The 19,473-nt window shown below is 50.0% G+C and overlaps 2 protein-coding genes across 5 annotated transcripts; both read right to left on the bottom strand.

The window, feature by feature from the left end:
* Positions 1-514: 514 nt before the first annotated feature.
* On the bottom strand, positions 515-12,116 carry ALAD (aminolevulinate dehydratase). Of its 4 annotated transcripts, none has more exons than XM_036260437.1 (12): positions 6,965-7,090; positions 6,080-6,265; positions 5,012-5,062; positions 4,437-4,533; positions 3,658-3,793; positions 3,465-3,548; positions 3,276-3,364; positions 2,949-3,004; positions 2,775-2,862; positions 2,605-2,691; positions 2,148-2,277; positions 515-1,735 (listed from the first exon to the last, which is right to left on the bottom strand). In XM_036260437.1, the coding sequence occupies exons 2-12, from the start codon at positions 6,190-6,192 to the stop codon at positions 1,677-1,679; spliced, it is 990 nt and encodes a 329-aa protein (XP_036116330.1). In that variant the 5' UTR covers positions 6,193-6,265; positions 6,965-7,090; the 3' UTR covers positions 515-1,676. The 4 variants fall into 4 exon arrangements, with proteins under 4 accessions (XP_036116330.1, XP_036116328.1, XP_036116326.1 ...); XM_036260435.1 differs by lacking the exon at positions 515-1,735 and adding an exon at positions 12,007-12,116 and having other exon boundaries at positions 1,743-2,277; XM_036260433.1 differs by lacking the exon at positions 515-1,735 and adding an exon at positions 12,002-12,110 and having other exon boundaries at positions 1,743-2,277.
* Positions 12,117-15,163: 3,047 nt separating this feature from the next.
* POLE3 (DNA polymerase epsilon 3, accessory subunit) lies at positions 15,164-17,768 on the bottom strand. The gene is made up of 4 exons (XM_036262031.1): positions 17,588-17,768; positions 17,403-17,488; positions 16,947-17,065; positions 15,164-16,684 (listed from the first exon to the last, which is right to left on the bottom strand). Exons 1-4 carry the CDS (start codon positions 17,651-17,653, stop codon positions 16,512-16,514), a joined length of 444 nt encoding a protein of 147 aa, XP_036117924.1. The 5' UTR covers positions 17,654-17,768; the 3' UTR covers positions 15,164-16,511.
* Positions 17,769-19,473: the final 1,705 nt, after the last annotated feature.

The following is a 19,473-nucleotide window of genomic DNA, read 5'->3' as shown; positions in this document are numbered from 1 at the left end:
AGGCAGGTGGACTTGCAAACACCTCTCCTTAGTTGGGCCTTAACTTTCACTAGGGGAAACATTGCGTCATGTTGGTTTCAGAAAACTGAAACCAGTATCCAGTTTCTCAAGCCTGAAACCCATGGAGGCATCCTTCTTTCTTCCCGATGCCTCACCCTTGAGAGCTGACCCTCGCCCCCGCCCCCGCCCCGGATTTAAAGTATTGGCAAATCTGCTAGTTCTTTCTCTAAAATGTATCCTGAATACATTTGCTTCCTCCTATCTCCATGTTACCACTGTGGTGCGGGCCACCACCATTGCTCCCTGGGGTCTGCAGTAGCCTTCTAACCAGGCTTGTTTTCTCACAACCCCCCATTTTCCCCATACCAGTAGAATGTGGGAAAGTGGACCATACATACCTGGTTAGGATCCTTCAGTTGTATTTTTTAATATTTTTCTCTTGATTTTTTAGAGAGAGAGGAATGAGGAGAGAGAGAGCAACAGAGATGTGAAAGAGAAACATCAATTGGCTGCTTCCTGCATGCTCCCTACTAGGGACCGAGCCCACAACCCGGACCAGGAATAGAACCGGGACCTCTCAGATATAGGATGGCACTCAGTCCACTGAGTCACACCCCGGCCTGGCCTTTAGCTGTCTTTGTATCAGATGCAAAATACATCCCAAGTTTCATAGAAGGTGCCGATCTACCTCTCTAATCTCCAGTCCTGTCACCTGGTCTCCCCTGCACCCTGAATCCCGCGGTGCTGCCAAGCTCCTCACTGCAGGATCCTTGCACACTTGGTGTCACTCCGGTGGCTTCTGGTGTGCTTCCCTCTACTCTCTGTAAGGACCCTCCTTTGACTTCAGGGAGCTGCCCCACCCTCATCTGTTATTCTGTCTCAGACCCTCTTTCTTTTAAGGCACACATTATAATTTGTAACTGCTTCATTTGTCTGTTTTCTTGTTGTTTGTCTCTCCCATTCTCTTTGTAGAGCTTCCTTACAGAGAGACAAGCTGAGGTCTGTCCGGCTAGATCCTCAGTTCCCAGCACCTTGCCTGGGCACAGAGCACAACTCTCAAAAAGACATCTCTTTACTAAAAAGCCTTTTCGATGGTGGCATCTCCACGACCAGGAACTTTCTCTTTGCTTCTGAATTTTGATCCCCAGGCAAGGTTTCTGCTTGTTAACGAGTCATTATTTCCTGGGTTTATGGCTCAGAGTAGGGCAGATCTCAGCCACCACTGGCCCTTGTGGGAACTGACTTCCAGTGGGATCGCAGCAAATCTCAACTTTGAACCTGGACATGTCAACTTAGGCTTCATCCGAGCGCCCAGCAATGCTGCCAGAGCCTCAGGCTTCCCGGAACTTCCGAGGAGCCACGGTCCAGCTGTGTTCCTGGGAGCTCTCGAGCTGCAGCCACACCAGAGGAAGGAGCTGGGGAGGTAGAGGCAGCCTCAGGGCTGACCCAGGGGAGGGTGGAGAAGCTTGGCTGAGCCCATGAAGATGTGGCTAAGAGTGGTAAGATTTGGCAAGCTGGCAGAAACAATCTGGAACTGCTGGGCACCTGCCAGCATGTGAGCAGGGAGAGGGCACAAGGGCATAGTTGTAAAAGCAGCATCTACTTTTGTTTTCACTTCTCCAAGGCCCCGGGACCTTTGTCAAGGTCTAGTTCTTGGGCCGTGCACACTCTGTCCATCACTCCTTCAGCCACTGCAGTAGCTGAGGTGTGTAGTAGGTGATGATGATGTCGGCACCTTTGTGGGAGAGAAACAGGGAACAGGGGAGGGGCAGGGCATCAGCTCTGGGCACACCTGGGAGATGAGGGCCAGTGGAGGAAGAAGGCCACTAGGAAGAGGCACAGTCAGTGGGCGACACAACGTAAGCCTGAGCCCAGCTCTGGTCAGTTCTAGCTCTCTCTGTACACTGCATGACTGTGGAGAAGTCATGTTCTCTTTCTGGACTTCAGTGTGCCGATGTACAAAATGCACAGTCGGGAAAGAGAGAAGCTGTAAGTTTCTTTCCCACACTGTGTGCCACACCCACGATACCAGCTCCCATTTATGGAGTGACATGCCGCTTACACATATCATCTTATTTAATCCATATGACAGCCATGCATCAGGTATCTTATCCCTGTCATAGACAAAACCCCGCCCACCTGCTTACCTGCTCTGCGGAAGGCGGTCATGGCCTCCAGTACAGCAGCCTTGAGATCAAATGCCCCGGCCTGGGCTCCGTGCCACAGCATGGCAAACTCTCCAGAAACATGGTACACAGCGAGGGGGAGCTCAGGATGCTGCAGAGAAGCAGCAGTAAGCAGAAGTGGAGGGTGGGTGTACCCCCGGGGGTGTCTCTTGTTCCCTGCCCACCATGTGACAACCTTGAGCCCAAGTCCTGGGTCACGGCTGGTGACAGCCGAGCCCATTAGGAAACTGTTAGAGCAGAGCCTTCTTGAGGCTTCTGCCTACTGGTGGTTCCCAGGAGGGGCAGGGAGGGGAGGGTTCCCAGTCAGGGCAGATTGCCTCTCACTCGGAAATCCTGCAGTCCCTCAACCTCGAGTCCCAGAGCTGTGAACACACTCTCTCATCTCCCTGAGCCCCCCCTGTCCCTGCTCTGCGCTCACCTTGTCCTTCACCGCCCGCACAATGTCCAGGTAGGGCGTTCCTGGCTTCACCATGAGCATGTCGGCTCCTTCCCGGACATCCCGGTCCTAAGGGACGAGATGTGGTGTGGCAGTGCCTGGAGCCCAGGGCGAGGGGGCAGGTGGCTGGGGCTCAAGCTCTGCTCACTCACCACTGCCCGCAGGGCCAGGCCTCGTGCTCCGGGCGGCAGCTGGTAGCAGCGGCGGTCTCCAAACGCTGGGCTTGACTGAGCTGCCTCCCTGAGAAGCACAGGCATTCGGGTGGCTGCCGCTCTGGGCTAACGTGGCAGGGATTTTCCTGCGGACCCTTGCCTGTCCCCACTTACCGGAAAGGTCCATAGAAACAGGAAGCAAATTTGGCACTGTAGCTCATCACTGACACCTGTGAGAGACAACGGGGGCTGAGGCTCAGTCAGCTCTGCCCAGAGGCCCAGGGTCACATGGCAGGAGAGGGGCCTAGGCTGGGAAGTGGAGTGCCTGCGTTCCAGTCCCGCTGGAGCTCTGGGCCCTGCCGTCCCCATCTCAGGAGCAGAGGTTGAGACAGATCCCAAAGACCTTGCCCAGTCTGTCTTCAGTGCTGGGACTCCTGGCAGATGTGGGGGCAGGGCTCTCTCGCCCTATTCCACACCCCTCCCCACACTCCCTGCCCCTACCCTGTTGCCAAATCCATGTGCCATCAGAGCCTCCTTGATGGCTTCCACGCGTCCATCCATCATGTCCGAGGGGGCTACCACCTGACATCCTGAGGGACAGAGGGCAGCCTTCAGAACTCCGGGGTCCTCCTGTCTACTCTGCCCCCTCCCTGACCCAGAGGCCCCCATCCCTGTTGGTGGCTCACTCACCTGCCTTGGCATAGGCCAGAGCCACCTCTGCCAGCCGCTGGCGGCTCTCCTCGGCCTGGAAAGTCCCATTCTTACTCAGGAGCCCTGCGTGCCAGACGGCCAGGAGGCGTGAGCCCTGGCCTTTCCCACCGTGGGGAGAAGGGGGCAGTGGGAATGCAGGTGGCAGCAGGGATGGTGGAGGCAGGGAACTCACCGCAGTGACCATGGGAGGTATAGGGGCACAGGCAGACGTCGCATGCCACCAGGAGGCCAGGGAAGGTCTTGCGCAACAGACGAATCGCCTCCACAGCCGGGGAGTCCTCGGAGTCAGCTGCGGAGCCCTGCTCGTCCTAGTGGCAAGGGAAGGACCAAGCAGTGTGTCTGTCCCATGAAGCCTTCAGGAGGCACAATGGCTCTCAGAGTACAGCCCCAGCCCCTTCCTTTCAGCATCATCACAGCCTCTGGACGAGGAGGCACGGTGAGGACTGTCCCTGTTTTGCGGACGAGACTTGACTTGCCCTTTCCGGGTGTCATGGTCGTATTATATTTAACTTCTTGACCCTACATGGGTGCTGTCTTTTTTTTTAATTGTCACCCACGAATAGTTCTCCATTGATTTTTAGATAAAGTGGAAAAGAGGGAGAATGGGAGGGTGGGAGGTAGGGAGGGAGAGGGGATATAGAGAGAAACACATTGATTGGTTGCCTCCTGCACGACCCTGACTGGGGCTGGCAATTGAACCTGCAAACCAGGTACGTGCCCTTGACCAGGAATTGAACCCATGACCCTTCAGTCCTCGGGACAATGAGCTAACTGCTGAGCCAAACCGGCCAGGGGATGGGTGTTGTCTTAATAACAGGGCCCATGTGCATTCACCTGTGGTCCCAGGGCCAGCACACGGCCTGAATGAGCGTGTGGTCAGTGTGGAACCTCCGCTCACCTTCACCCAACCACACCCTCCCCTCCCCTCCTATACCTCCCCCAACTCCTCACCTTGGGAACTCTGCTGGGGACACCAAAGACCAGGACACAGCGCAGGCCCTCTTCCACCAGGGGCCTCAGCATCTCTTCTAGCCGGTTCACCCCATACCTGCATGGAGGGGCCCAAGTGAGGCGGGCCCGGGATAGGGTCCTCCCCACCCTGCCACACTGTGCCTCTGTGAAGAGCCACGTTGCACATAGTACCAGGAGGGTTTCAGCCCCATGGTACAGGGTGGGGCAGGAAAGAACCCACCAAACATATGGGAAAGCTGAGGCCCCAAGTGGCAGAACTATGCGATGCAGCTGTGGAAGTCCCCTCTGAGGTTCTTTTCTTGAACTCCCATGGGAAGTGAAGCTCTCCGCCCCAAGACTGTGCTATGATGCCTCTAGTGATGGGTAGCCCGTTACTCTACAAGGCTGCCTCTTCTGCTGCGGAACAACTTTGACCCTGACAGAACCCTTCTCTACGGAGCTGAAGTCATACTCTGGCTCTTCTACATGCTGGGTCTGCTTCTGCTTCCCAGCACCTCCATCTGTAAAATCTCTCCCTCCATCATCCCCCTGCCCCCGCCCCCCGCGTCTCCTACCTGGCCACTCCTGGAAGGCTGGCAATAGGCTGTACATCATCAGGAACATCCCTGCAAGAGTGGGCGTGGGCTACGGGTTGGTAGCTGTGGAACTGTGGGATGGGCCAGTGATGAGGGCTGACTGAGGGGGTGGTTGGGGAGCTGGGAAGGAATATGGAAGTGCAAACGGTGGGAAGAGGACAGGGTCCAGTGTCTGGTTCCCCTGCCTGGCCAAGCCCAGGGCCTGAAATAATAATAGGAACAAGAATAGCAGTGACAACAAGAGCACTGTACTAAAAGATAAGTAATCATAGGAAGCAGTCAGTGGTTAAGAATTTGGACTCTGAAGTCAGAGTGACCTTGGCCAAGCTGTACCATTTCTTTGAGCCTCAGACCTTTCATCTGTATCCTGGGTGGATTCATTCATTCATTCATACAACAAACATTTATTGAGCACTTATTATTACGTGCCAGGTACTGTTCTAGGCTCTGTATAGTATAACAATGAACAAAACAGGCAAAAATCCCTGCCCTTGTGGAGATGACAATCTAGGGGATGATATCCATACTTTCCTCACATGGATGTTGTTAGGACTGAAAGATAATAGATGTAGATGCTTAGCATAGTACCTGGTACACAGTAGGTACTCAATAAATGTCAGCTGTTGCTATTATTAATAATCACAACTGCCACCTCTTACATGTACATAGCACTTTACAATCTATAGAATACCGTCTCAGCTTCTGTCCTATTGCAAAAGCTCAGGATGGCAGGTAAGGGTTATTCTTATTTTTCAAATGGGAGGATCAAGGTCTTTTCAAGGTTTGTTTTGTTCTTAACCTGTTAACCGGGGAATTCTGTTTTTAATTACACAGCATATATCTTTCGCTAGGATGTGTAAATACGTCCCACTCAGTTAATAGGTTAAGACAGGTGTCCTTAACCCAGTAAGCCACTTCCAATACCTTGAGCTCCAAGCTGACGGCTCACTTTATCACCTGCAACAGATGCCTGCTCTGGCCACACACACGCCCGCCCGCCCGCCCACACCCTGCGGATCAGAGACCTGGCTCATTCTGGGGACTCACGTGACAAAGATGGGGTAGATGAGGTTGGAGGCACTGAGGGTGGTGGTGACGGTCTGCCAGGTCCGAAGCAGGGGGTGGAAGTAGCCGCTGTGCAGAACAGACTGGGGCTGCATGGTGAGCAGTGAGGGCGCAGGGCAGCCAGCTGGTTGGAACTGAGGGCTCCTGGGGAATGGGCTCGGAACTCAGCTATGTGGGGGCAATGGGAGGAACATGAGACACGGTCCCTGTTCGCAGGAGGTGTTCATGTACCCCCTGAGCTCTTCCGGATTCCTGCCTCTCCTGCTCTCCACCCCAGCGTTGCCCTGAGCGTGGTTCGCTGATCCCTGCTGGTCTGCAGGGTCAGCAGAGAGATGAAAGTAGGCCTCAAGAAATCCTCATAGCAACCTGAACCGGATAATCTAAAATTTGGGCTTGTATTTATATGACCTCTCTTTTTCTTTTTAAATAACATTTTTCTAGTAATTCATTTTTTTAAATAAAAAAATCAATCTGGGTTGGATTGGAAATAAGTATGAGGGGCACGGATCTAGCGAACATGTATACTTTGTTTATTCCATGAAAAAGGTCCATGTACTTGGCAGAAATTTTACATAAGCCAAAGGAGAAAAATCCCCTGTAATTCTACCTTTAGAGAAAAGCACACAGTAAACCCCTTCATACATGGACTTCTTGTCAGGAAGGACACACACTAAGAGGATTAAACAGCACCACGCCTGACAGACACACACACCCTGTAGTCTGGCCACTGATGTTGTCTCTGCCAGACACAGTCTCCTGCTGCTCCCCCAGCACAAGGTGCACGTGGCCAGCTTCTGGCTCTGTTCACTCCATTCCCTTTATCCAGAAGGCTTGTGCCCACTCAGCTTCTCCAGCCCCAAATCCTACCTGGTTGTCCACAAGGCTCTCCCTCCTTCCCTGGCCCACGAAGCTCTCTTCTTGCCCAGATCACACCTTCTCTTATATAGCAGGTCTTTGCGGACTTATCTTATCTTGTCCCAGTAGACAGAGCTTCTGCAGGGCAGGGTTCACAGTGAGTTCATTTTTTTGCCTTCCCCACATACTCTGCCACATAGTAAATATTAATTACATGAAATACCAGGCAATGTGTCAAATAAGGGATGTAAGACGGAAGGAAGCTGAGGCATTATCGCCTGTTTCTTGAGCACCTACTGTCTGCCAGGCCACGCTGGGCTCCTGTACACATGCTTTGCCATCGAGCTGGCACTACAGTCCTGGGAGGTAGGGCTGCCTGGGTGTATCTCAGAGAGGTGGAGCCTGCCGTAAAAGAACTGAGTTCCAGTGTGAATCTGGAGGTCAGATGAAGCTTGCTGAAAGAAGATGAGGACTTGGTTTTGCAGGATGTGTGGGTTCAGCTAGTCAGAGGGAAAGAGGAGAACATTCTCCCAGGAAGGGAAGAAAGGAGTAAAGGTGGGGAAGGAGGGATGACTATTGTCACGACCTAAGGAGGCAATCGAGCCATGTGTGTATGGAGGGGAGGGGACGAGAGGGGGCCAGTTTGAGGACAGGGAAGGTTTCTGACCAGGGGGCGGGGGGAGTGGCCTGACGGGAGCCTGGCTTTAGGAAGAAAATTCTTATAGCCCAAACACAGCCGGTGGAAAGCTGAGGAGCACAGAGGCTGAGGGGTCAGAGGGGTGGAGAAGAAAGGGCCTTCATAAAGTGACCACAGGCAGTCTCTTGGGGTGGACACTGAGCTGTCTGACCTGAAGGGCAACGGAGATAGGAACAAGGCAGGAAGAGGACAGGGGAGCAGACCTTGGAGAGGAGGTAGAGAGCTTACTTTCAGACACATCCTTTTGGAGGTGTGTACAGATGTTGATGTGAACAAAGCTGACTTCATCTTTGCATCTCTGCTTTTGTTTCTCCATGCTGAGAGCTCTGACCTAACTAGTCTCAGCCAGCACCAAAGTCTCACAGTTAATGATTAGCTGCGTCCTGTAAGCTCACACAGTGTAACCATAAAGATTCCTGAATGGCGTAGCAACCGAGATAAATACCAAACGAGGTGTTGGCATTAATTCTAAGCAGTTATCCATCAAAAGACCACCAGGAGGTACGGTTCCGCGCTCACTGCATTCTTTGTCCCTTCGTGCTGTCAATCATTAGTAGTTCAGCTATACTATAAAGCATTTATTGTGGTAACTGTCTAGCAGTGGAAACTAATCTGTGCCGACGGTGGGGTTGTCTCTTCTGCTCCGACCCAATCTTCCTGTAAGTGATTACCCTGTAATAAATTCTGTTATATTCAATAAACTTGCCTGCTTATTTTTCCATCTTAAGGTACCTTTACAGATTGGTGGTCGATGTACCCCTACTCCACCTTCAGACAAGGTGCCTGGGGGAACACTCAGTAGCCAAGTGGGGGGGGGTGGGGAGCCAAGAGCCACTCATCTGTCCTTGTGTGAATGGGACCTCAGGGCCCAGAGAGAGACAGGGACTTATCCGAGGTTACACACTCCCGGGTCTGGGGAGTCCTTTAGTACGTGGATGTTGTCTTTCTCCCCAGTCTCACAGGCCCCTTTTTATCAATCCTCCTCCTGGTCAGGGTTGTGTTTATCAAGGGCGACACAGGGACCCACCCTGCTACCCGACCCTTGAGCCAGCCATATCATCTGACACAGAAGCCAGGCCTCCCCAACAATGTCCCAACCCCCAAATGAGCAATCACTCAGCAGTTACAAAGTCCTAAGTACCCATTTTGTGCAAGATTTTGCTCTCAGGTCTGCCAGGGATTATTAGCCTAGCTCAGAGAGGTTAAGTGACGTGCCCAAGACTACACCGTTAGTAACTGAACCAGAATTTGAATTTGTTATAGGCAATGAGTTCAGGGTTTTATCTAATAGTCCTGGTAAACACTTGATTCAGTAGGCACTCTCTGCTTCTACTATCTTTGTTTTGGTGGCTGGAGAGATGAGAAAACAAGGCAACAAGAATCATTCTAACTTTTTGGGATAAGGGAATGGAGGGTCAAAGGTTAAGTGACTTGCTCAATGTCATTCTGGAATCAAATCAGATTCTGAAGCAGGGTCTACATACATCTCTGACTCACTTCTCAGACAGCAATCTTTGCAGAAGGCTCCCAGCTTCTGGAATCCAAAGCTGCATTCCACTGGCCTCAACCTCACTTCTACTTTAGCTGGGGAAGCAAATGCCTTCTGTTTATCAGAAGTGACAGGGCAGGGCTGCCTTGGAGCTTTGTAGTCCAAATTTCATCCCAAGGAGACTGGGGGTGGGAGACTGGGGAGGAGGTTGAGAGTGGCGAGGGGGAGGCCTCACTAGGGTAGTTCCACTTTAATCTGTTATTTATTTATTTTTTAATTTTAAGGTTCCGAGAGATTTGATTTGAGAAATGGGTGTTGGTAATAAAAAAAATTGAGTTGAAAATCACCAATCCTGTTTATCTCTTACATTCTGATGTGGAAAACTGGGTGCAGAGAGGCAACAGGATTTGTCTGACATCACATAGTGAATTAGTTAGGTACAGAGTTGGGCTTGACCATGGATCTCCTGACTTCTAGTCCAGTGCCAGTGCCTGCAGCACACGGTCATTCTGTTCCAACAGGTGCTAAATCACTATCTGTGGGTACAAAAAACACCCCTCAGCAACAGAGTTGCATCTCTGTTTGTAGAGCCAAAGCCAGGCAGAGGTCTGGCTTTGCAAAATGTCCCTCAAAGATTGGGAGATTTTCATACGCTTGGGAGGGTACTTCTCCCAAGTCAAGGGAGCCTGCAAGGCATGTTTAAGTCCTGACACGTCACTGCAAGTCAAGAGCAAGTCACCATGGGCCCCAGCACCTACGCTCAGCCACATTCGAACAGGTTAGCTTAGCCCTGGCCTGTTTGGCTCAGTAGTCAGAGCGTCAGTTCTTGGACCAGAGTCACAGGTTTGATTACCGTTCAAGGGCATGTACCTAGGTTGCGGGTTCCATCCCTGGCCCTGGAACCAATTGATGTGTCTCTCTCACATCGACCTCTCTCTCTCTCCCTTCTTCCCATTCTATCTAGAAAAAAAATTCAGTGGAAAAATATACTCGAGTGAGGATTAAAAAACAAAAAAGGAACAGGTTGCTTTAGCTGGAAGGCAAACAATATAGTGTAGTCCAGAAAAAACTACATCTCAGGGTCAAAGAGCCCCTGGTCTGGTCTGTGCTCATTGTGTGACTCTGAAAGGTTACTGGGCTTTCAGAATCTTCATTTTGTAAACCAGAAAATGGGAGTTAATCAAACTGGGAAGGTGGCAAAGATTAGAGATAATGAAGAGGTACGTGCCTAGCCGCACAGTAAACAGGTAATTACTTTTATATCAGAAACAGAACTGAGTTGGAACTAGATCTCCTGGCGTGACATCACAGCTGTGCCTTCTGCACCACACCCAGAAGGGAGAATTTTCACTCCAACCTGTGTGGGCAACAGGGCCTTCCAAGACACCCGAGGTGGGGGGATCCCTGCCTTCCAGCAGCATGCGTGGGGAAGGAGAAATAATCACTACACAGATGCTACAATCGAGGAGTGGACAGGGTACTGTGGGAGGGACCTGTGTTACCTGGGAGTCAAGGATGGCTTCATGGAAGAGGGGACACTGGGGATAAGTAGCTTTTGAGACCGATTGTAAAGGTATCTCTTTCCTTAGAAGTCAACCTCCCCAACCTGGGAGTAAGCTAAGTTGGGCCCTGAGAGCTGCTACTAGGAGGGGCTGAGAAACAGCGGCAGGGTCTGAATCCCCCACGTTGTGCTCAGCTCAGGATTCCAGAGGTTACGGTCTTGGCCAGAGGTTTGGGGAGCTGCTGCCAGCTCTGGCAGGCTCTGCCACTAGCTGTGGAGGAGGCAGTCAGGAGGGCCAGCTAGGTAGAAGGCAGCCAGGACTGAAATATCCAAAGCCCCAGAGGGACCCAGGACAGCAGCTGTTCCGCAGTTCTGAAAAGGGACCAACTTGTTTATTTAACTCACATTTCCTGAAAGTCTACTCTAGGCCTGTCCCAGTGCTCCATACAGGAATTAAAGAGAAGAATGAGACCTGGGCCTTGACCTAGAGCTTTGAAGAGCCCAGTTTCCTCTGCGCTTAGCTGTTTGGAGCTATGACGAGAATTTGCCAAGTCCACAGACTCCTAAAACATCTTGGCTAAGAGTGTCAGTAAAGCTTATTGATTATATCATGAAAATGATGGTGAAACCGGGCTCAAAGGACAGACACTGGCCCAAGATCATGCAAGACAGAATTCAGGTCTCCAGCAGCACAGTTCACAATGCCCAGTATTACTCCTTGATACTTTAAGTATAGGTTTCAAAGCCCACAGCAGAGTTGGGCTGTGGAGAGCTATGGGTGAAGGGGGTGGGGGAGAGAAGCAGACCAGTGACTCTTGACCTGGCTGCAGCTGGCAGCATGACAGTTAAGTGTGTGGATTTTGGAGTCTGTACACATGGATTCAAATCCTAGTTGCCACTTTCCAGCTGTGTGACTTTCGTTGCCCTTATGTGGTAAATGAGGACTTGGACCGCCCTCAATGGGCTGTTATAATGGGCCAATGCAGTCAAGTACGTACATACAAGTCTAGCACAAAACAGTTTTTATTATTTCCACCTCCCTCCCACATCGGCGATGGTACCTCGTGCTCTGCCCTTATCGAGAGGCTGCTCCAGCGGTATCCAAGGGAGTGAACCCCAGAGAGGAGATGCGGAGCCCGGACACAGACCCGCACGGGCTACGGCCCCGCGAAGACCCCAGCCCCGGCTGTAGCAGGGCAATCAACCTCTAAGAGCCTAAACACCGGCCCTACAGGACGGTTCCCTGTGCACTGCCAGCGCTTCAGAAGCACAGCACAATCTGGGCCGGGGGACGCGGGACTCTTGGCGCCACAGCCTCCCCCTCCAAGTCCGCCATCTCCCCAAGTCCCGGTCCCCGCTTACCTTACCTCCCAAGAGCTGCGGGTCTACGTTCCCGCCACTGCTATCAAGCACTCGAGCCTGTCCTGGCACACTTGGGGGCGGGCTCCGTCCCGGAAGCAGCGTCCCTCCCGACACTCCGCCCCACTTCCCTGCAGGCCACACCCCTGGGGGCACTTTGCCCGAGGGCTGATCAATTTCAGCCCCAGCCTCACACAAGCACGTGAGTCTCAAGGCCTGGCCAATCGGGTGTGCCGAAGGGCTGGCGAGCCCGCCCCTTCCCGCGCCGGGCCAGCGCCTGGGCGGGGACAGGCGGCCGCGGGCCTACAGCGCGGCAGTCGAGAGGTGGAGAGGCGCAGGGGCTGGGGGAGTGAACCTTCCTCCGGTCCTCCGAAGCGGTTATAGCCCGGAAGGTCTCTTTCGAGGCCTCCTCGTCCTAGTTTAGAGCATACTAGAGCTGGAAAATTATTTGTTGGAAGAATAATGGGACGTCAAGGACATTGAAACAACACCGAAATGCCTTAATGCCTAACCCATTGCTAAATTCATTTTTGCGGATTGAGCATTTTACAGTTTTTGAGTTCAGCACCAGACTGCCTTCCAAGTTTTAGGAGAAAATGGATTCCAGCGTAATTGCTGAGGGTCTACTCTGTCCACGCCTGGGAGGTGTGATTGGAATGACATGGGCACTCGAGGCACTAGACCTGTTTGATGAGTACAGTGGGAGATCTGACCAAAGGTCTATGGGAGGCTGGAACAGTGTGTGCAGGAGTGGGAGGAGTCTAGTGAGGCTTTGGGAGCTTGGTGAAGTGGTAGGATTGGGTGAGTTAAGTGGTGGTCGCGATCAATACCCTAGTAAAGGAATGCTTTTGTAAAAGTAAAGCAGGGATTATCGAGTTAACTTTGAACTGTGGAGGACGCCATTTGATTGTACTGCACTTAGTCTCAGATTTTATTTCTCATAATCTGTAACCCAAACCTGTTTTATACCTCTTGATATTCCAAGATAAAGAGGTAGAGAGACTGCCAGGCTGCTGTGGTTCAGTGGTTGAGCGTTGACCCATGCACTGGGAGGTCGCTGGTTTGATTCTCTGTCAGGGCACATGCCCAGGTTATGGGCCCAGTCCCCAGTGTGAGGCATGTAGGGAGCGAACAATGGATATTCTCTCTCATCGATGTTTCCATCTCTCTCCCTTTCCCTTCCTCTCTCTCTAAAATCAATTAAAAAAAAAAAAAAAAGAGGTAGAGAGGCTTAACACTAAGGAAATATGACACGGCTTAGTTCCCAGATACTAGAGTTCTGATCTGTGTTCAACTAAGGAAGGTGGTAGAAAGGAATGAGGAAGAGAGTGAAGAAATACAATGAAACCACTATGGTCAAGCTGTTAAATTATTAAAATCAAGTAGGGTGAGGCATAAGGAAATGATTCTGTTCTTGCTTTAACTAGCCTGGGAACTTAAACTTTTCAGTTGTGCACCCATACCTGGACGTACTTGAACTCCATAGATAACCATCTGAACACCTCAGTTAATGAATCAGACCACTGCACACCTGGAAGTTACCATCTAGGATCAATCTATAAGCTAAGAATGCAGGATTGCCCTGTCCTGCGCATTGAAAGGTTGCAGGTTTAATTTGCAGTGGCAGGATGGTGTGTGGGAGGCAACGTATCAATGTCTCTCTCATACTGATGTTTCTCTCTCTCTCTCTCGCTTCCTCTAAAATCAGTAATAATAACAAAAATAATAATACAACCAAATCCTCAGGTGAAGATTAAAAAAATAAATAAAAAAAAGAAAACTGATTCACCAAATGCAATGTGGTATTCTGGTTTGGATCCTGGAACAGAAAAAGAATGTTAATGGAAAAACAGATGAAATACAAACTAGTTTGGCCAATTTAATATTTCTTAGTTTTGACAGATACACCATGGTTACTTAAGGTGTTAACATAAGGGGAAGTTAGGTGACGATTATATGGGAACTCTCTGTACTCTGCAGTTTTCTGTAAATATACAATTGTTCCAAAATAAAAAGTTAAAAAAAAAAGATTGTGGGGATCCCAGCTTTCATAAATTAGTGGCGAGCTCTTGAGCAAGCCACTCCTTTCTGATGAGCCTCAATTTCCCATCAGCAGATAGATTAGGCTGCAAAAGTAATTTTGCATGGATAAGGATGCCTCCAAATCCAGATCAGAATCTCGGCATGAAGGGCTGTGGTTAAAAAAAGATGAGAAACACTACCTTAGCCTAGTAAAGGATCTTCAAAATCCAAATACCCTACAAGAATGACAGAGGTGAGAAAAACTGATGGGTCACTTCAAATATTTCTCCCAGTTCTCCAATTTTTAGTTTTAAGTCATAGTCCCCACTCTTAGAAAACATGACTTTTCTTAGGTAAAGTTTGGTAAGAGCTAAAGCCATGTGGAAGGAGGGTTGTTTTGGGGATTCATTCTTGACTGCAGCCTTATGTTGGAGTAGAAACAGATTAGAAGAGATGGTAAGGAAAGCCCTCTTTAAGCAGGCTTGAATAACAGATTTGATTTAAATCAAATCAAATGAATTAATTTTAAAAATCTATTAAGTATAGATTTGATTAAAGAAAGAAACAGCGAGTGACTGTAACAGCAATGTTCCAGGAAGATCCACTTGGCAAGCAGTACAAGGGAAGCTAGGGGAAGCTGAGATGATGCAGGAAACTGAACTCAAAGGAAGCCACAGGAGTCCAGATGGGACTTGAGGGCTTAGCCAAGTGGTGCTCATGGGAATTAATAAATGATATTTCTGCTGTGGGGAAGGAAAAGAAAAACACTGGATATAATGATTTTTGGGGTTGTATCTTTGTGAAATGTTATTTATAAATTCATGATTTGGGAAAGCTATGTATATTAGGTAATAAAGCACCAGACACACAGCAGGAACTCAATAAATGTTTGGAGTTATTAAGTATCTATGTCCAGCAGAGCCATGGAAAGCTCTTGCAGTGTCTGAAGAGCAGCTCCCTTGCCTGTGAACGAGCAGCATCTGCTGGTCATCTAAGGTGATGCAGGATCTCATATTTACAAAGGTCTGGCCCGGTCTACAGCCCCAAAACCGTGTAAGACATAATCAGTAGGTATTCCCCAAAAGCACACTACAAACAAGCAGGATGAAACAGGAGTCATCACTTTGAACAAGAATGCTCTTTATTTGTACAAAGCACTATAATTTTCTCAACACTCTTCACTCATTTATCAACAAATTTTTCACTGTATTAATTTAACAAATTAACAGTGTCAAACTACACTTCACTACCTGTCAACTGCCTTAGAGATAAGCAAAAAAGTGCTTGGAGCACTAAATGGAAAGAGAAAAAAACCCATATCTACGAAAGGTCAACAGAAGTACTTGAGAAGCAATTAAAGGGGATGGTTGTGGGAGAGGGATTAGATTCCTGAGCACCTTCAGATTTTCCTTAAGGTTCATAGAGGTTTACAAAAATATTTTTAAAAGACATGACATTGGGGGGGGGGGTGTAGAGGGAGAAAGAACAGAAATAAGATATGAGATTAGAACTAAGAAATCAGAGGAGCCCACACTTGGGGATATTAAGAAGGTTATCAATGTTCCTGGATGGGCAGAGTGAGAAAAAGAGAAAGTGGGAATGGGGAGCAGAGGAGAGGCAGGAAGTGAGAAACAACACAGAAAAGAAAGTTGGGCCTAAAAAAAAGTAAAGTTTGGAATTTGTCATGAATTGGAAGAATGAAAAGTCATAAGTCACAAGTCTGGGAGATGGACTACAAGAGAAAGCCTGGAATTTTATACCTTCTAGGAGGTGACAACAGTCTAAAGCTGTGCAGTGGCAGGCAGTGAGGTGCATCTAAGTCTAAACCATCGGTTTTGTAAGAGTAAGACACTGGCATACTGAGGATTTAAAACCCTATGTGCCCAGAGTGCAGCCACCCCAACAGGTCAAGTGCCTACAGGCAATACAGAAGGGCCCCAAGCCAAGTGGGTCAGTAGAAACCAAAATTAAATTAATGTTACTGTCAAGTGAAGAGACAACAGATTTCAGCTTTTTAGTCGTTTCCCAAAACTAAACCTTTTTGACCACTTGTCACAAACTAGCATTGCCAAATACTGTACAAACAGGCTGACCATGATCTAAACCCCAATTTCTCCTGAGCTTTGACGGCCTCCAGTGATCTGGAACACAGCAGGTGGCATGGAAGTTATTATTTTTTGTGGGGGTTGGAGGGAGCTGGGAATCAAAAACTGCCTAATCACATATATTAGTAAATAAGATCAAATTATCAGTTCAGAATCCCTCTTGCCAAAAAGTCATAACCTTCAGACTGATTAAGTAGAACAGGATTCTGCTACTCAGAAGCTCTGAGTCTGGGAAGCGCTCGTTTCGATACTTCTAGACAGTTTTCATTTTGATCTTCTAAGGCTCTTCTGGCTAAGACTGCTCTGCCCAGTAGGAAAATCCTTCACACAAACCAACACCACACTTCCGAGGGGTACCTTCCAAGGTGCCAGTCTCCTCGCCCTATTCAGTTGTCCACTTCTTCCTCTTCGTTCTGTTCTTCTTCTTCCAACCTCTCCTCGTCTTCATCATTGTCCTCATCTCTAGTCTTGTCTTGCTCTTCTGAATCTGTTTTTCTGTCCTTGTCCTTCTTCTTCTGCTCTGAGGCTTCCTTCTTGCCTTTCTGCTCCCTCCTGTATGCTGTTAAGGAGGAAGGACGGGGTTAGGGGGCAGCTAACTTCATCGGGTACCCGGAAAGGCTGAGGCGCGGAGGGAAAATAACCTGTCTAGTATCACAAGACAGACCTCAGGTGGGGCTAACTGAACTGTGTCTGAGTCACGTCCAATACCTGCTTACTGCACACGAAAGGACCCCAGCTGAGAAAGACTCAGGACCAGGTGTACCGGTCGGTCACAGAGGATGAACATCATCCGCTTGGCTGAGAAAACGAGGGGTCACTACCTTCCAGAGCTTCCTTTAACGGGGTAATGAAGCGCTGGAACTCCATTTCCTCCATGGCCGAGAGCACATCGCTGGCGTTCAGTGTCTTGCGTTTCCCTTTCATCGCGAAGTTGTTGGCACTGAAACAGGAAAAGAAGAACGATTCGGGGCTGTCGGAGGCGGAGACCCTCTTGGCCGGCCAAGGAGTGTGTGGAAAGGGGAGCACCCAGCGGTGGCATGGGCATGCCCACGTCTGATGCACGGATATCTGTGAGATGCTAACCGCCCCCCTTCCCTGTACAGAAGGGTTGAATCAAAGTTATTCTGTTGTTTCATTTGCTCCAGAACTTGAAGAACTGGGCGAGGGCCGTGACCCTCCCTCCACGCGGTAGGGCGGTCACTGGGATTGCGGGCTCCGAGCCACGCACTCGGACCAGGGGGTCTCTGCGCCTCCCGCGTGCCCCGTGCCCGCCTCACCAGGATGTGGCGTACAGCACGAAGACGCTGGCGGCGCGGGAGATGGCGCTGCGGGCCTCCTTGGAGATGTTGACACCGTCCGGGAGCTGCGAGAAGAGCGGGGGTGAGCACAGCTGCACGCCTCGGTCCTGCTTCCCACTGCCCGCTCGTCCGCCCCTGGCCCAGCTATCAGCCTAGCTGCTCACCGCCTCCTTGATGATCCTGGTGATAACGGCATTGGGCAAATTTAGGTCCTCGGGCCTCTCCGCCATTGCGGCCACCGGGGCCGGACCTCCGCCTCAGGCCTCCTCTTCAGGCTGCTAAGGCGTCCGGACTTCCCGCGCCGCCACGGTCTGACCCAACGAGGCTTCCGTCCCGCCCCACGTTGCCGACTGTGTCCCATACTGCCCCGCGCGTCATCGCCTCCTCCTCCTCCTCCAGCCCCGCCTCCTCCAGCCCCGCCTCCGCCTCAAGTTGCTGGTGCATCCGAACGTTCCACGCCGCTGGGGTTTCGGCCCGCCTGGGGTTCCGTCTGGCCCCACCGACACCCGGTGTCCCTTCCCAAGCTCGTTTGTCTGCTTTACGCCACCACCACGTCTGGAGGTTTCCCACCAAACTAATTTGGGCTCATTGGAGTTTCCGTTCCTCCCCCATAGTGCTGTGCGCTGCTGCCTGGCGACGGCGAGGCCTGGCGCTTTGTTTGGGGGACAAAGACGAGGACTGAGACGGCGGGGCGGGGCTCCCGTGGAGGGGGCGGGGCCTGGCGGGAGGGGCCTGTAGGACTCTCACCACCCCGCGAGGAGCACCGTTTTTCCGGTGGCTGAGGCCTCCCGGCGGTGGGCGTCTGTTTTGATTCCGCCGAACCGGGGTCTTCCGAGGCCGGATTCTCCCACTTCCCTTTTCTAGAACGTACCGGAGCTGATGTCCACCCGTAATAATTACACCCCTCCCAACTTGGTAATAATAGTGTTAAGGATAACCGTTACCTAGAATTTTCGAGCGCAGATTACTTTGCCCGCACAGCGCCAAGGCTGGCAACATAGAGATGGGCTCAATGCGGGGTGGTCAGGTAATGAAAGGGCGACAAGCGGTTGCAAGAAGAAGGCAACATCACACGGTCATTCAAAAAAACACACTCTCTTAAAACGATATATTTTTTTCGTTTATAAAATTGTTCATCGCACATCTTCCCCAGTCAAAAACATTGCCATAGCTTTACAGTGGCGTTTTAAGTTGTATCGTTTTATATTATGTGCATAGAAATTGCCTTCACTCCACTCCTACTGAGTACTAATGTTTTTTGTTTGTTTGTTTTTTTCTTGAAACATGTTTCAAGTAACCCTTCTGTTCTTGTCCTGCTTTTGATAATGAGTACAGAGAAATACTTCTCTGTTAGGAGACAAGCAACAGCAGTCTGAGGATAGAAAGGCAACTGAAATGGCTTCAGTTAGAAACTAGGTTCTGGTGGGAAAACTCTCCACTTGGACAGAACAGACTTGGTTTAAAGATGTCAGAAGATGCTCAGCTTCAGTCAATTGCTGTCCTGTTGGATTTGAGCCCCGTGCTGTCAGATATTTTGATCTCTAAAAGGAGCCAGAGATCTGGATCTTATGGACTATTTCCATTTAAAATAATGGCTTAAAGTACAGATCAAACAAAAGTCATAGACCAGGTGCAAGCCTAGGCCAGTATTTTGCAATCTTTGATCTAATAAAAGTCCTTTGGAACAGGGACTTACTTTGTTGTTACTGCTCCCCATGCTTATAGCAGGTTTCCTCACATAGTAGTCAATAAACATATTGAATAACATGAAGTAGAAACAGACACTATCCTTACAAAGTTATTATGGGTCAGGTAGTAGTTATTGCATAAAACATTTATAGAGAGAGAAAGATGATAATATTCATTGAGCACCTATTATATTACCACAAATAAAAATACATTTTGTCATTTAATGCTTCTACGGTTCTTAGGGACTGTAGTCCTACAGTTCTCTACTTGAAATGAAGAAACAGGCTAAGAGAGGTTAAGTCACGTGCCCAAGACCATACAGACAGTAAATGAAAAGCCAATAGCCTCTAATGCAACTGCA

The sequence above is a fragment of the Molossus molossus genome, unplaced genomic scaffold (assembly GCF_014108415.1).
Source record: "Molossus molossus isolate mMolMol1 unplaced genomic scaffold, mMolMol1.p scaffold_m16_p_14, whole genome shotgun sequence".
Lineage (NCBI taxonomy): Eukaryota > Metazoa > Chordata > Mammalia > Chiroptera > Molossidae > Molossus > Molossus molossus.
Note: the sequence above shows the minus strand (reverse complement) of the source record. Positions and strands in the feature narration are given on the sequence as shown.

Excerpts from the sequence above, each read along its gene's own strand:
- ALAD (XM_036260435.1), bottom strand. The coding sequence starts at position 6,192 with ATGCAGCCCCAGTCTGTTCTGCACAGCGGCTACTTCCACCCCCTGCTT. Across the intron at positions 3,549-3,657 it reads TACCTCCCATGGTCACTGCG|GGCTCCTGAGTAAGAATGGG; the intron begins GTGAGTTCCCTG and ends TCTGGCACGCAG. Across the intron at positions 3,005-3,275 it reads CACATGGATTTGGCAACAGG|GTGTCAGTGATGAGCTACAG; the intron begins GTAGGGGCAGGG and ends TGTCTCTCACAG.
- POLE3 (XM_036262031.1), bottom strand. The coding sequence starts at position 17,653 with ATGGCGGAGAGGCCCGAGGACCTAAATTTGCCCAATGCCGTTATCACC. Across the intron at positions 17,489-17,587 it reads CCAGGATCATCAAGGAGGCG|CTCCCGGACGGTGTCAACAT; the intron begins GTGAGCAGCTAG and ends CTCTTCTCGCAG. Across the intron at positions 16,685-16,946 it reads GTTAAAGGAAGCTCTGGAAG|CATACAGGAGGGAGCAGAAA; the intron begins GTAGTGACCCCT and ends CCTCCTTAACAG.